Below are 14092 nucleotides of genomic sequence, written 5' to 3' on the forward strand. Positions count from 1 at the left end.
TCATTTACTGAAAAACCTCTCAATGCAGCAGCATTCACAGTCCTAGTCTTGCCAAAGTCACAAATAGAGACAGCTTTAATTTGTACTTTAAATGCTCTTTAATAAAAAAAGTCCTACCTTGTCACTGAAAATATAGGAGAGGCAAAGCAAATTGCAGGGGTTTTGTCTTATCTGTTGCTTAGTACAGGAAGTTCTCAAAGCTCTCTTGCACAGGTTGAACCATTACCCTCACCCTCTCTTCACAGATAAGGAAACTCTAAGGCACACAGAGAGCACGTGTCACCTAACACTACTTAAAGCAGTAAGTGAATGTCAAACCTGTGTACTGACTCTGAAACCCAACCTAATTAAGGACAATGCTGCTGAAAGCATGCTTCAGCTTTGCAAAGGCATCTTAGCTAGGACTTCAGCAAAATACTGAGCACATGAGGTCAAGGATTCAGAAATCCAAATATCAGACAAGTAAAACATAAAAAAAAGAAAGGTAAAATGAGAATAGGACAAAAGGAAGGTGGGAAGTGGGAAAAAAATTTCTGCCAGAGAAATTAAAAAAAAGAAGCAACAATTATTCCAATTGCCCTGTACCACAGAACTTCTGATGTAGGTCAGGATGGGCTTGTGAGCATTGCATCTGCAGCCTAACAAGGACAATGGAAGTCAGCTGCTCAGTAAATGAAGCAACACCTATTTTATGGAACTTATGCAACAGCTATACTGTAGCTCCTTCAGAAACAATGGTAATTACACAACTCTTGTGTTATCTTTGGATAACACTGTAATTAGTGTCATCACTCCAGCCATGATTAAAATAATCACTATAAAAAGTCCCTTGTAAGTAGCATTTACTGTCCTGGTTTCCAAACACGTACAAGATTATATTTTCAAAGTATAATTGCTTTTTCTGTTCACAGCTCAACTTAACAGTGTTTCTCCACCCACCTTCCACTTTATACAGCCATATGATGTTGCAGCAAAACTTGAACATGTGTAGAATACTTACAGCTCTTCCAAGTAGGGAAAGTTCTTGAAGGCATCTTCTGGTAGTCTCGTGATGTTATTCATGCTGATATCTCTGGAAAGAACAAATACAGATGCATTAATAACCAGGAAAGGATTTTTACACCCTATGAGAAGGATACAAAAAAGAAAGTCTCATCAGATAGTACAGTAACAGAAAAAAACCTACTCTAGTATCACACAGTACTATCTCTTTCCAGAAATTTGCATGCTACACTTTCAAGTCACTGTAATTTGAGAATCTGGTTACAGCAAAGACCTATAAAATGGGAAGTTGACAAAATAATGTTTTCCAACACCTCTAAACAAAAATAATGACTGTGAAACTACAGGGAAGGCATGCATGGAAGAGGCTCTACAGTATTGTTATCTACAGTACTAATTTTTACCAACTTACACTTATATACAGTTTTAACTCAGATGATTAAGAATACTCTAAAACCACAAGCATATGAAAAAAAAAAATATTGTGACCACCCACCACGCAAATTTTCATCCCACAGTGTCTTTAAAAAAAATAATACATGCATTAGGACTTAATAAATAGCTTCTGGCAAACAACGCTTCTGGAACAACTGGCAAGAATAGCAGAAACATGTCCTAGCTCTACCACAGTCTTTTTTTGTTTTCTTTTGTTTTCCTTCTACAAAACCTATAAAGTCCTCGAGGTAATAGTTTTAAGCAGATTTCATTCTCAGTCCATAAGCAGAGGGAAGCTGGCAGCAAGTGCTTACACGATAGGTATGCGGACCTGCTCGGCTTTTTTCTTTACAAAGCAGCAGTAAGTGGCAAACTTGGTGCCATCACCTCACTTCACACCTACACAACGATCACAGATTATCCACTCCTAAAGCAAGTTATTGCTCAATGTGAATAAAAGCAGCATGAAAACAATTTGGTTTGATAATTAACTGCCTAACAATTTATGACATAATCCAAGTTCTTACTTTCCACTGGGTTGCTGGTTTGGGTTTTTTCAGTATGTAGTTAATAAGCAATTCAGTAACACTTGTCAGTAGAGCCTTCCCTGCTTGCTGTCTTCCCCGTTGTTCTCTAGTGCCTACATGCCACCCCTACACAATGCAGATAAAACACCAACAAACAAAGCCAAACTCTCCTTGTATCTCAATAATGACCAACAAGTACCACTGAAGCTCTTCGCTGACATTAACAAGTGACTGGCAGCTGATCTGCTACACCACCTGTGCACAGCTGAGACCCCCAGGTGCTGCCAGCGTGAAAACTGCCCTCTTACACTAAACCCAGAGACAGCCATTCCTGGGAAAATGTGCTTGCACTAAACCCAGAGACAGCCATTCCTGTGAAAATGTGCTCACGCTAAATCCAGAGACAGCCATTCCTGTGAAAATGTGCTTGCACTAAATCCAGAGACAGCCATTCCTCTAAAACTGCCCTCTTACACTAAATCCAGAGACAGCCATTCCAGTGAAAATGTGCTTACACTAAACCCAGAGACAGCCATTCCTCTAAAACTGCCCTCTTAATACAAAATCCAGAGACAGCCATTCCTGTAAAACTGCGCTCACAATAAATCCAGAGACACCCATTTCTGTAAAACTGCACTCTTACACTAAATCTAGAGGCACCCATTCCTGTAAAACTGCCCTCTTATACTAAATCCAGAGACAGCCATTCCTCTAAAACTGCACTCACACTAAATCCTGAGACAGCCATTGCTCAAAAACTGCACACACACTAAATCCAGAGACAGCCATTCCTGTAAAACTGTGCTCACGCTAAATCCAGAGACAGCCATTCCTGCAAAACTGTGCTCACACTAAATCTAGAGGCACCCATTCCTGTAAAACTGAGCTCACACTAAATCCAGAGACAGCCATTCCTCTAAAACTGCCCTCTTATACTAAATCCAGAGACAGCCATTCCTCTAAAACTGCCCTCTTATACTAAATCCAGAGACAGCCATTCCTCTAAAACTGTGCTCACACTAAATCCAGAGACAGCCATTCCTCTAAAACTGCCCTCTTATACTAAATCCAGAGACAGCCATTCCTCTAAAACTGCCCTCTTATACTAAATCCAGAGACAGCCATTCCTCTAAAACTGCCCTCTTATACTAAATCCAGAGACAGCCATTCCTCTAAAACTGTGCTCACACTAAATCCAGAGACAGCCATTCCTCTAAAACTGCCCTCTTATACTAAATCCAGAGACAGCCATTCCTCTAAAACTGCCCTCTTATACTAAATCCAGAGACAGCCATTCCTCTAAAACTGCCCTCTTATACTAAATCCAGAGACAGCCATTCCTCTAAAACTGTGCTCATACTAAATCCAGAGACAGCCATTCCTGTCAAACTGCACTCTTACACTAAATCTAGAGGCAGCCATTTCTCTAAAATCAGTGTTAATGAAATAGTAGTCCAAAACCTTCATTTCTCACTTCCCAGCATAAACCAAGAGATTGCTCCTCAGCAGCTGCTAATAGTACACTAACCTAACTCAAGAGCATCAAAACAAGGTTCAGCACACACAAACCAAACCCAACTGTGATAAGAGCCAAAACAAATCCACCATGGTACAAAAGCCCCCTTCACCAAGCTCCAGAGGGAACTGAGATGCTTCATCCCCAGACTCCACAGCCCACATGCTTTAAGCAGTGTTTTGTGCCTTGGCAGCAGCCTGGTCACAGTAAAATGTTGCTGTTGAAGATGTTTTCCTTCTTGTGCAGGAAAGTAAATCAATGTATCAGGTACATGACCTGTCATCTGTCTGCTCCCTGGGAGACTGCAACATCTATTCTCACTCATTTGTCAAATTCTCATTAACACACACAATTCACACATCCAGGCCTGTCCTCTCCTTTTTAGAAGACTGCAAATCCACTTTTGTTATCAGCTGGGAAGCATTTATGAATAGGGCAGAAGAGTAAGAAGAGAGTGCAGACCCTAATCTTAAGAACCAGTAACCTGTGTAAGAAAATCCCATCTCTGAAAAACCAGTCCAGGTGATATAAAACCCTACTGCCACATGCACCACAATAAATAGTGGGAGTAGGAATAAGTCAACAGCATATGGCATCAGAAAGCACTGTGTGAATGCTTATGCATCACTTTGGCAAAGATTGTGGATGCACACACATTTGTTGCTCTTTGACAGCTGAGGCAAGGAAATAACACCCACCAGAAAGCAATGGTCTTGAAATCTCCAGAGCTACAAATGCCCAGTTTCAAAAGTGCCCTATGCAATCCTAAACAAAGTCAATGGAAACCATGCAGACACACAGAATGGCTGCATCCAAATTCAAAGCAATTCTGGCTTTCTCTGGGATCTGAAATTAACTAAAAATGCTTTTTCCCTGTAGCTTCAAGGATTAGGCTCTACATTTTTAACTTGGGAAGTAGATTCTTTGGATGTAAGCATGAAACAGATCGCTTTAATAATGAGAACCATCATCAATATTCTCAAATTCTACTGAAGTCTATTTTCAGTGAAGCTGAATTTGTAAAAAATCCAGACAGAAATATCAACTGCTATTGTCTTTTATCACATGAATCTTCAGGGACTGCTTATCATGATGCCTTGCTAAAAAGCTGAAATTTTTACAAAGTTACTGCATTTGCCTTCATTACATGTGGTACTAATTCTTACTAAATAAATAAGTCAATCATTATAGCACTGATTTGCAAACTTTGAGCAATATCCAAGCACCAGCTCTGAAAGTCTCCTAATGATCATCATACAAGTCTTAAAACAATTCTTGTTTAATGAAGAATACTATGTAAAAGCAGCTTTGCTGATATATATAATTTTTTTTTTCTTTTCATTTAACTCTACGGAATCCCCTCAAAGAATGAGTTCACAAGCACTAGACACTGGGAATAAAATATTAAGTAGTTCATGACCAAGAATTTTCAAACAATATTAGGAACACCCATGACACTAAAATTAGATTACTTAATAACTAGCCTCTATAAAGTTTACGTAGTTAATTTGTGAAGATACTCTTCATAACACATAATTAATAGAAGAATTGCAACAAAAATGGCAGAGCACAATATACTATAACAAAATAATGACAAATAATCCCCAAAACCACAGTCCAAAACAAAAATAGCCCTTGCGAAGTTGTTACTGTTTGCATTTTTGAAATAGCCATTTTACTACTCCTAAACTTTAAAAAAAATGCAGTATCAAGAAGGGTGTCCATTTAATAAAGATAAATATTAGTATGTCCCTCGACATGTCAAAGAAGTCTCCACTGAGAAGCTGTCATACACCACCTGCTTCTCTACTAAAAATCCCTCAGGAATATAAACCTAGATATCATTTAGGGTGCTAATATATAAAAAAGTTCCTTAGAATGAATGAAAGAACATGAATAGTACTATCCCAAGCCCCAGCAGTGTTCATGGCAGTGATGCTATCGCACAACAGAAGGATCATTCCAGGAGTTGCCTAAAGCCCCTTTCCAGCAGGGCTAGGCTGGAAAACCTACTATGGATTGGGTTACTACATCCAGATCTAAGTGCCCCAAAAGCAGCACAACACCTGCAAACCTTTGAATTGCCGCCAAACACACAGAACTCCCAACAAATAAAACACCAAAACCTCCATATGTTTGCCCTAAATTTTCCTGGTGAACTCTAGTTCAGACTCTGTATCTAAAAGGCTTGTCACAGTTTACTTGTTCTTCCAACAAGTCCCCAGTATGGTCTGTCAGCCCAGCAAACTACACCTCTGCCTTTATTTTAAGCTCAGACCCACATTTATGCTTGGGACAGACAGAAATATCAACTGTGATTGTCTTCATCACATGAATCTTCATGGACTGCTTATCATGATGCCTTGCTAAAAAGCTGAAATTTTTACTAAGTTCCTTTTCCCCAGGAAGTGCAAAACAGACACAAGAGCTCTAAGAGAGTTAAGATAATGGTAATACCATGGTTTACACTGCAGATTCATCAGGAAAAAGGAGAACCATGGGCAGACCTGCACCTTTCACCAGGTAGCCATTAACTGGATTTATCTGTACTGAAGAGCCAGGCTAACTCTTCACTCACTGACAACCATTAACAAGGCAGAGGTGGCAGATGCCCCATTCCTGCAAACACTGAAGGGCATGATGGGGCAAAGAAGCTGGCACTGAAACTAAAAGGGTGGCCAAGAAGCTGGCATTGAAACTAAAATATGAGCTGCCAAAGGTGGTAACCTCTTTAGCAAGAGGCTAAATCTCTGGGGATAACATGAATCACAGCCTTGTATTTACAGTTAATGTCCATTTCAGGGAGGAGAGATGTAACACAGAAAATAAACACAGCTGCACTCCCTCCTATAGTGCCATGGCTGCAGTTTTGAATGATAAATAAGGCTCCTTACACTCCAACAGAAGCTTTGTCCTTCTTCCAAGAAGGTACTACAGAAAAGAATAAAACTAACTAAAATAGTAGCTTGTAGCTGTGAATGTTCTTTCAGCATCCCAGGTAACACAAAGATTAATTTTTACAGGCAAAAGGTGCAAAGTCAAGCCAAGGTACTCCAGCACTCATTTGCTGTCTCCAGCCTGCTCAGGTAGATCCTTCCAGTTTATTCTGACAACTACCTGAATATTCACTTCCAGCTGAGTTTAGCAGAGTTTCCTGCTTTCACCTAACACAGAAACACTTTAAAGTCATTAAAAATACTTATACTAACTGGTAAAAAAATGAAGCAATGAAACCCTCCCTCTGCTGAAAATAGGCATCAAATGAGGTTTCTGTGTTCTTGTGAATATGAAACTGTTGGGGTTTCCCCATTTAAAGCTGTTGTGTCTATTTTCCTTGGAAAAGGAAAGCAGCTTTGCTGGACATAGTAAAAAACACAATCTCATCTTGCATAATGCCAGATATTGAATCACTTTTAGACTGACCAGCAGTGGAGACTTCAGCACTGCACTAGAAAACATAACACACCTAAACGTTTTATTAAACTCCTTCTGCAAGAACTCCAGTTCCTGATGTGAGGTTTTAGTTACCTGGATCTATTTTTTTCTGCCAAGGATTGTGGATTTTACCACTAACCAAGGTCAAACATCCCCAGACTTCAGGATGAGCAGAAATACTTTGTCTCTTGGACGGCAGCTTACTGATTCTCTCATATTTTACAAACAGAAGCTCTCATCTTTAAATAGTGGCTGCAATCCCAGCTTTCATAAGTGCATCAGACAAAAGAGCATTAGATGCACTGCACAGCATGTCCCAGTGTCTCCTGCAGGCACAGGTAGCCTTCTCTGTCATTCTGAAGCACTGCCTCTGCCATAAAGGAGCCTGAGCCCTGTTAGATTTGTCTCTTACACCAACTGCCTGAGCATGACTCTGGCTGGAAAGAACAGATGACCAGAGGTGATGGACAGGGAGGAGTGGGACAGTAATTCTGGCTTGAGAAGAAAAGCTGCAACAGCAAAAAGAGACAACAAAATGGGAAGTATAGACTTCCTGTAGGACAGAGAGGACAACAAAATGATAGATAGACTAGCCCAAGATATAAGCACAGAATAAAGGCAAGTGACCCAAAATAACTGATGGGTATTGAAAAGGAAAACAACACCAGTCTCTGTGAACTGAGGGACGTTTAGCTGCAACAATCTTTTTTTGTCAAGACAATACCTACCATTCCTAACTGCATCTCCTCCAAATGTGTGCACAGCTGTGAAACTGTGCAAAGAAACTTTCTGCACAGCTCTGTTGTGCTGGCATGTCTCCTAAAACCCACAGGAGATGCCAGTGTTACACTTTCTGTCCTAGCTCACACTCTCCTCCCTCAACACCTGGCTCTGCACCCAACTGGGGGCACACACACCTTCCCACCACATCCAGGCACTACATGCTAATGGCCTAAAACACTCTGCTTTGTAAAAAAGGTCTTAAGCCAAACCATGAAATACCTAGCTACAGAAAAGCAAAATAAATCTCAACAAAACCAAATTGAGATTGGCGATTTAAAACAAATAAGATCAAAATACATCCCTGTGCTTCCCAGCACTTTATTAATAGCTATCTACTTTTTGGATTTTTGATTCTGTCAAGTTTAGAAAAGAAGAGAGAAAGGGAAGGAGCTAGAAAAAGAGAGGGGAGCGTTGGTTGAAGGAAAGAAGATCATGTTTCAACAAGGCACCTTTAAATTCCTATAAAATGCTGCCTCTGAGCAAGCTTAACCTGTTTGTTGATAGATAATAGCATGTAATACTGTAGGCTCCATTCAGTCTTTTCCAATGTCTGGGCTGTCTGCCACTGAGTTATTTAATTATAACACACAGAAAATTACTTAGGCAGAGCTATCTATATTTGAATAAAGTCCTCCTACCTACTTGTACAAAACCATTAGGTAATAGGTCTCAATCTTATATAAAATTCCCCAGGTAGTACCCGTGATCCAGTTTCAGCAGTAGGAAAAGCTGAGGCTGTTCATATTTTTAGCAACTACATTAAATAAGCCAGGATATTGCAAATGCACCTCAGCATGATGCTGGGAAGTACCCAGCAGCAATCAGCCATCCTTTCCCATTTGGAGCATTGATAACATGGATCATGACCTGATTACAGTCACACTGGTGAGGATAAAGACAAAGTGACACAGATTTTTCTAAGCACACGAGACCAACGGCTTTTCACCAGTTATCAGAAACAAATAAAAACCAAAACCCCACAAAGAAACAAACAAAAAGGACCCATTATACAGCTGCATGGCAATGGTCAGCACTTCAAGTTTTATCCAGGTGTTAACCAAGAAAACTTCCTGGTGTTGTGGCAGTGGGAGAGGCAGAGACACTGGAGCCAAGACGAGTAGGCAGGGGGAGAGAAGAAATCAGACAAACTCAAGCTGAAACTAATATTAAGTTGTATTGCAATGCTACAGTCTTGAAGAAATACATCCAGTGCCCAGCTCCTTGTAGGAACATGTTCACATGATGAAAACCAATGTGATTTCCATCCAAATCACACCCCTCAGCAGCCAGTCTCATGGGAGAGAAGGAACTGAATTACATCTCTGGTTTAGATCTTCATTCCCATTTAGCCAGTTCCTTCAGGATGGTGATAAAACTACTGAAGGGACAGAATAAATGAAGTCACATTAATACTGCCCCATGTCTTAATTGTATGTAATGAAACTATGGAAAGCCTAGAGGATAGGCATGAAATTTTCAATTCAATTAAAAAGAAACAAATTTGGTAGTAGGGTGTTGTTTGTAATTCTATCTTTCTGATGACAAGAAGCCAACAATTCTCTTCCAGAAGCACCACATCACAACTAATGCTTGGAATGGTAACAGCCTGCACTGGCAATCCAAAGAGTGCAGCTAAAATCCGGGGATACACATTACACACAGACATGCCAGCCCCAGCAGTGAGAAATCATCAACAGCAAGAAAAGAAATACCAGGCAAAGATGATGTTTACAGAGGAAACTACACTTGGAAAGTGTTTGAGTTTGCAATGAAGTTTGAGTTCAAAATAAAGTTTAAATAACATGCTGAGAAATTAATTTCTTACCTTTTATCTACTACCTACATCTCTTACTGCAAGGTAGTAGTATGATAGTGTAATACCCATACTATTACCTAACATTCCTATGGTGAGAGGACCCCAGTATCAGACTGGCATTGTATTTAAAGTGAGCACTCTCTCCATTTCTGGCAGTCACAACTACCTGTGCCCATCTTCCAGTGGGAAGGGTCCACTGGGTATTCCACCAGCCAGAACTCTGCAATATTAACCATCCCTTATCTCCAATCCTTACTGCCTCTCCCAACACATTTTTTCCTTTTGATACTTATCTACTGTTGCTTTTCATGTGAACAAAGCTGTTAATGGCAAAAGGGAATATTTTAATTAATACAGATTTTTCTTTTTATTTTTCCATCTCTCCCCAGCAATGTTAAGCATGTTTCTACTGCCTCTGACAAGAACACAGAGACCTCCAAAACTTAAAGGCACACAAACCTGTTCTGTACTCACAGGCCATTCTGGAGTAACAGAAAGCCTATGAGACATGACATCCTTTACAAGCATGCTTCATTTTCCAATTCTTCCACAAGTGGGAAAACACTCTTACAAGAAACAAAATATCCAAATATTTGAAGTCTCAGTCAGTAGCTGCAGTGAGGCTAAGTAAGACACAGGTAGCATTCCCACCCAGCAAACCCACTCGCCATTTCCTAAGTACCTGTGCTATCTCACTAATGAGCACCGGGCCTTATCACCTGTTGTTTGCATTGCAGGAGAAGCTGAGGGCCCTGCTCAACACGTCAGTGGGCTGGTGCTGTACAAATACACAGCTGGAGACACTCCTCACCTACAGGGGTTTGCTGCCCAAATGCACTGAACAAACAGCAGGGCATGGAATACAAGTGTGCACAGCTACGTGAAGTAAGCTACAGAAAAAGTCACCTACAGAGCCTGAAGCCCCCTCCAGCTGACCAAGGCTGCCCCCCTGTTCTATGCTCACCTACCACCTATCGTGACCTTTCCAAAACAAATTCATTACCTTTCTCCCCCTGCCCCTTTTGCTTGTCTATCAGGAAAACAGGACAGGAGATTGTTCTGACAATTTCTTGTTGGCTAGATACGTAGGCTCTCTCCATTTGGTAGAAGCAGAAAGAAATTATGCTCTGACTTATATGCAACGCTTCCATTCACTTTTCTGCGGCTCTAACTGGAAACTAAGTGACAGCACTTGACCTGACTTCTCATAATAATCAAACTTCAGAAATAATAAAACCTTTTCAAAATAATCAAACTTCAGAAATAATCGAACTTCAGACCACCCACCACCCCTGGCTATTACAAAGATTTTGATTATCATAAATTTTAGTAAATAGTGGTACACAGAACCCTTAAAAAATTAAAAAGCAGCATTTACATCCTGTAGATTTCAGTAAGCTTTTAGCATTTTGCTGCAGCAGGACCTACAACTTGTTCACTGGCAGCAACTGCAAACCTGCAAAACTTCAGGCAGGCCTGTTCCTGCAAGAGAAGTAACATGTCCCTCTTTCTCCCTCCGTATCTCTAAGTTATTTCTCCTGCCTCCTCCTTCCCGTGTCACATCAACCTGTTGTTGGCTTTTTTCCTTCTTCCACCATGGTGTTTTAGCTTTCTTTCAGACACAGTAACTAGCTCTAATGTACCCTATTCATGTGCCAGTCAAGCCATCATCAAGATCTCGGCGAGAACAATACCTGCACGCAAAGCCCTATTTTGAACTGGTATTTGAGTCACTGCGGGCCAGCCATTAAGCAATCACACATACAGTTAATGGCTCTTGTTGACACATGGCAGGGAATTAACCTAGAAAAAAATTCCACTGCATTATTATGAAAGTGATCCCGGAATAGGAATATAGTGCAAGTTAACATGATCATCAGTTAATTTTTAAGAGACACACTTTGAGAGCAGATTACAGCCTAAAGGAAGGGCTTATTCTAAACTGGTGGAGGGAACAAAATGTCTTTCAGTGCAGGAGTATTTCTTTTATACAGAGATTTACACAGTTAGAGATGATTTACAGCAGAGAGTCAAATTATGTATTGTTCACAGTTTCATAATTATTTCCTCTAAGGAATACAGTAATGACAGGGAATTGAGTACAGAAAAAATCAAACCATGTGACAGGCACGCTAATCCAGCAATCTGAGAGCAAATCTGCACCAAGGTACTCCTCCTGCAGCTACGAGTATTCATCACAAAATGTGAATAACCAGTGAGACCACAAAGAGGTCCAGGGACAAAAGCAGGTGGGAACTCACATCATGCACATCCCTGATCTGGAACCAGTTTGCATGTCCTGCTATCAGCCAAACTGACAGGAAAGCTTTCAGCATGGTTACATCACAGCTACCCTCTGACTCGAGACCTTTTAAAAATAATTTATACAAAGTAAGATCATCTTAGCTCAAAAAATATGCATCTAAAAACCGTAAAATACAATTTTTGGCAAGACTTGACGTTATTTGTAATTGCCAGTAAAGGAAAGCAGACATATTTCTATTTCTTTTAACCCATAAGTCTCCACACATAGGGAAGAGGGGAATCCAGCAACAAGTTACACACTTAAGAATTCAACCAACTATACCCTGGCTGTATATTTTTTGTGCCTTTTTTTTTTTTTTTTGGTAATCAGATGGTGTTAGCTGCCTTTTATGGAGCAGGTGACTCCTATGGTAGTAGGAGAGGAAAGTACTGAACAAGACACTAAGAAGAAATGCCACATGTAGCTCACGCCTGTAATAAAATCAACAACAGAAAACTTAAGGAGTTTTATGGAAGGGTATTTGTTATGTTGTAAGTAAATAAAGTTTAATACTACACCAGCAACTAAGTTAAAACAGGGTAGCCTTGCCAGTTGCATCAACTGTCCTTACCATAATGGAATCACCAGGCACTGAGGTTAACTATGTCATTTTTCAACAATGCTAACTGGTTTGTCTTTATTGAGTTGTCAGTACCAGGTTTAATCCATATCTGTGTTTGAAGTGAAAACGTACTGCAAAACTCGACACCAACACTTCCCACACGACCCAGCCACAGTTGTGTTCATTAGTGCTGAGGAAGTTCTGGAGCCCTTTTCCCTTATCACGGCCCTCCACGAACACGAGGGCAGTATGTAACCAAACCAGTTCCATGAGATCTGGGTCCGTCCGTCTGTCCCACCCCCGAGTCTCAGGTTTCTGCTGCACAACCCCCAGCAGCCACCGGGCACGTTCCACTGCAGGATCAGCTCCAAGGGCAATGCCATAAATCCAAACCCGCCCTAGCAGGAGCGTGGGGAGTCACACTCACCCTTTGGACTCTAAGGACACCACAGCCCTCTCCACCTAGCAACACAAAACAACAAATGCCTCACACCATAAATCCCAGCCAGCTCCAGCAGAGAGAGATCTCCTGGGTTTACACAGGTTCCTTTCCTTCCCAAGTCTTGAGTCCAAAGGAGAACACTTCTGCATCTCTGCGAGGTAGGAGAAGGCTAAAGCTACCCGTGTTCCTGAGCTGTGATACCAATTCACACATATATTCATATAAAAACCTGCTGTTGCAGCTTCACTGTGTGTGGTTTTGCTCTGCTGCAAAAAGAGAACATGAACAGCTATAAATCCGATTTCATAGAAGTGCCAACTTTAGTAACTATAAGTACTTGGAATTTTATTCACTTTTTTCCAGGTTTATTTTGGTGTTCTAGTCTGTCCCACCCAATGTTTTGAAAGCAACCAGAGCCTCAAAAGTCTGGGTGAGAGACCGACATTTTTAGAAGGCTAAAACCAAAAAAACCAGCAAAACAAAACTGGTATATGAACACAGTCTGATACAATGATGCCAGACGACAAAATTTAAATATTAGTCCAAGCCTATACACAACAGCTTTAGCATTTAAGCATTTTTTTTTCAATCACATATAACACATAACTTGGATGTAACTAAAAACTATTTCAGGCAAAAAGCACTCAAAATATCTATACTGTGGGAAAACTAAAAGCACATAGTAGAATTTCCTAGCGCCAAAATAGACTTCATGGTAGCACCTGGAAGGACCTTTTTAGAACCAAACATGCTTATATATAGTAATTTTCAAGGTATCTTAAATAAAATGATGAAAACCAACCAATTTTGCTAAGATGTAAAACTTAAGTTTTGAACATTTTTGGCCATCAATTAATGCATAGCATTTTAACATAAGAGTAACTTTTACTTTTTGACATTTAAAGGATTAAAGTCTGCCTGAAGTTTCCCATGTGGCGGAGTTCATGGGTGCTAACACACAACCTGTGTTTCTCTCAGGAAACTGTGCCTTCAACAAATGGCAAAGCTGCTGCCTATTGACAAGGAGTGGAGCTGAATACAAGAACCTAAACAGCTTCATCAGCCTTCCTGCTCTGTCGAGTTAGGATGGTCTCAGCTACATTTCTCTTCTTGATTGGAGATCTATGTCCAAGTTCCTTATAGATACATATGAAGACATGGGTTAAGCATCCACCTTAGCTTCCAGTGAAGCTTAGACATGAATTAAATGAAAGCTGCCCAAATCATCTGCCAGGACACTCTTAGAGAAGAGCCACAGGGTCACCTCCT

The 14092-nt window shown here is 40.5% G+C and overlaps 1 protein-coding gene across 1 annotated transcript in view; it reads right to left on the reverse strand.

The window, feature by feature from the left end:
• The window catches only part of LGR4 (leucine rich repeat containing G protein-coupled receptor 4), a 74911-nt gene that overhangs the window by 41080 nt on the left and 19739 nt on the right, over nt 1–14092 (reverse strand). The window contains exon 2 of the mRNA XM_054634689.2: nt 1001–1072. Within this exon, the coding sequence (XP_054490664.2) occupies nt 1001–1072 (72 nt within the window). The remainder of the gene's footprint in view (nt 1–1000; nt 1073–14092) is intronic.

The sequence above is a fragment of the Agelaius phoeniceus genome, chromosome 6, assembly GCF_051311805.1.
Source record: "Agelaius phoeniceus isolate bAgePho1 chromosome 6, bAgePho1.hap1, whole genome shotgun sequence".
Taxonomy (NCBI): domain Eukaryota; kingdom Metazoa; phylum Chordata; class Aves; order Passeriformes; family Icteridae; genus Agelaius; species Agelaius phoeniceus.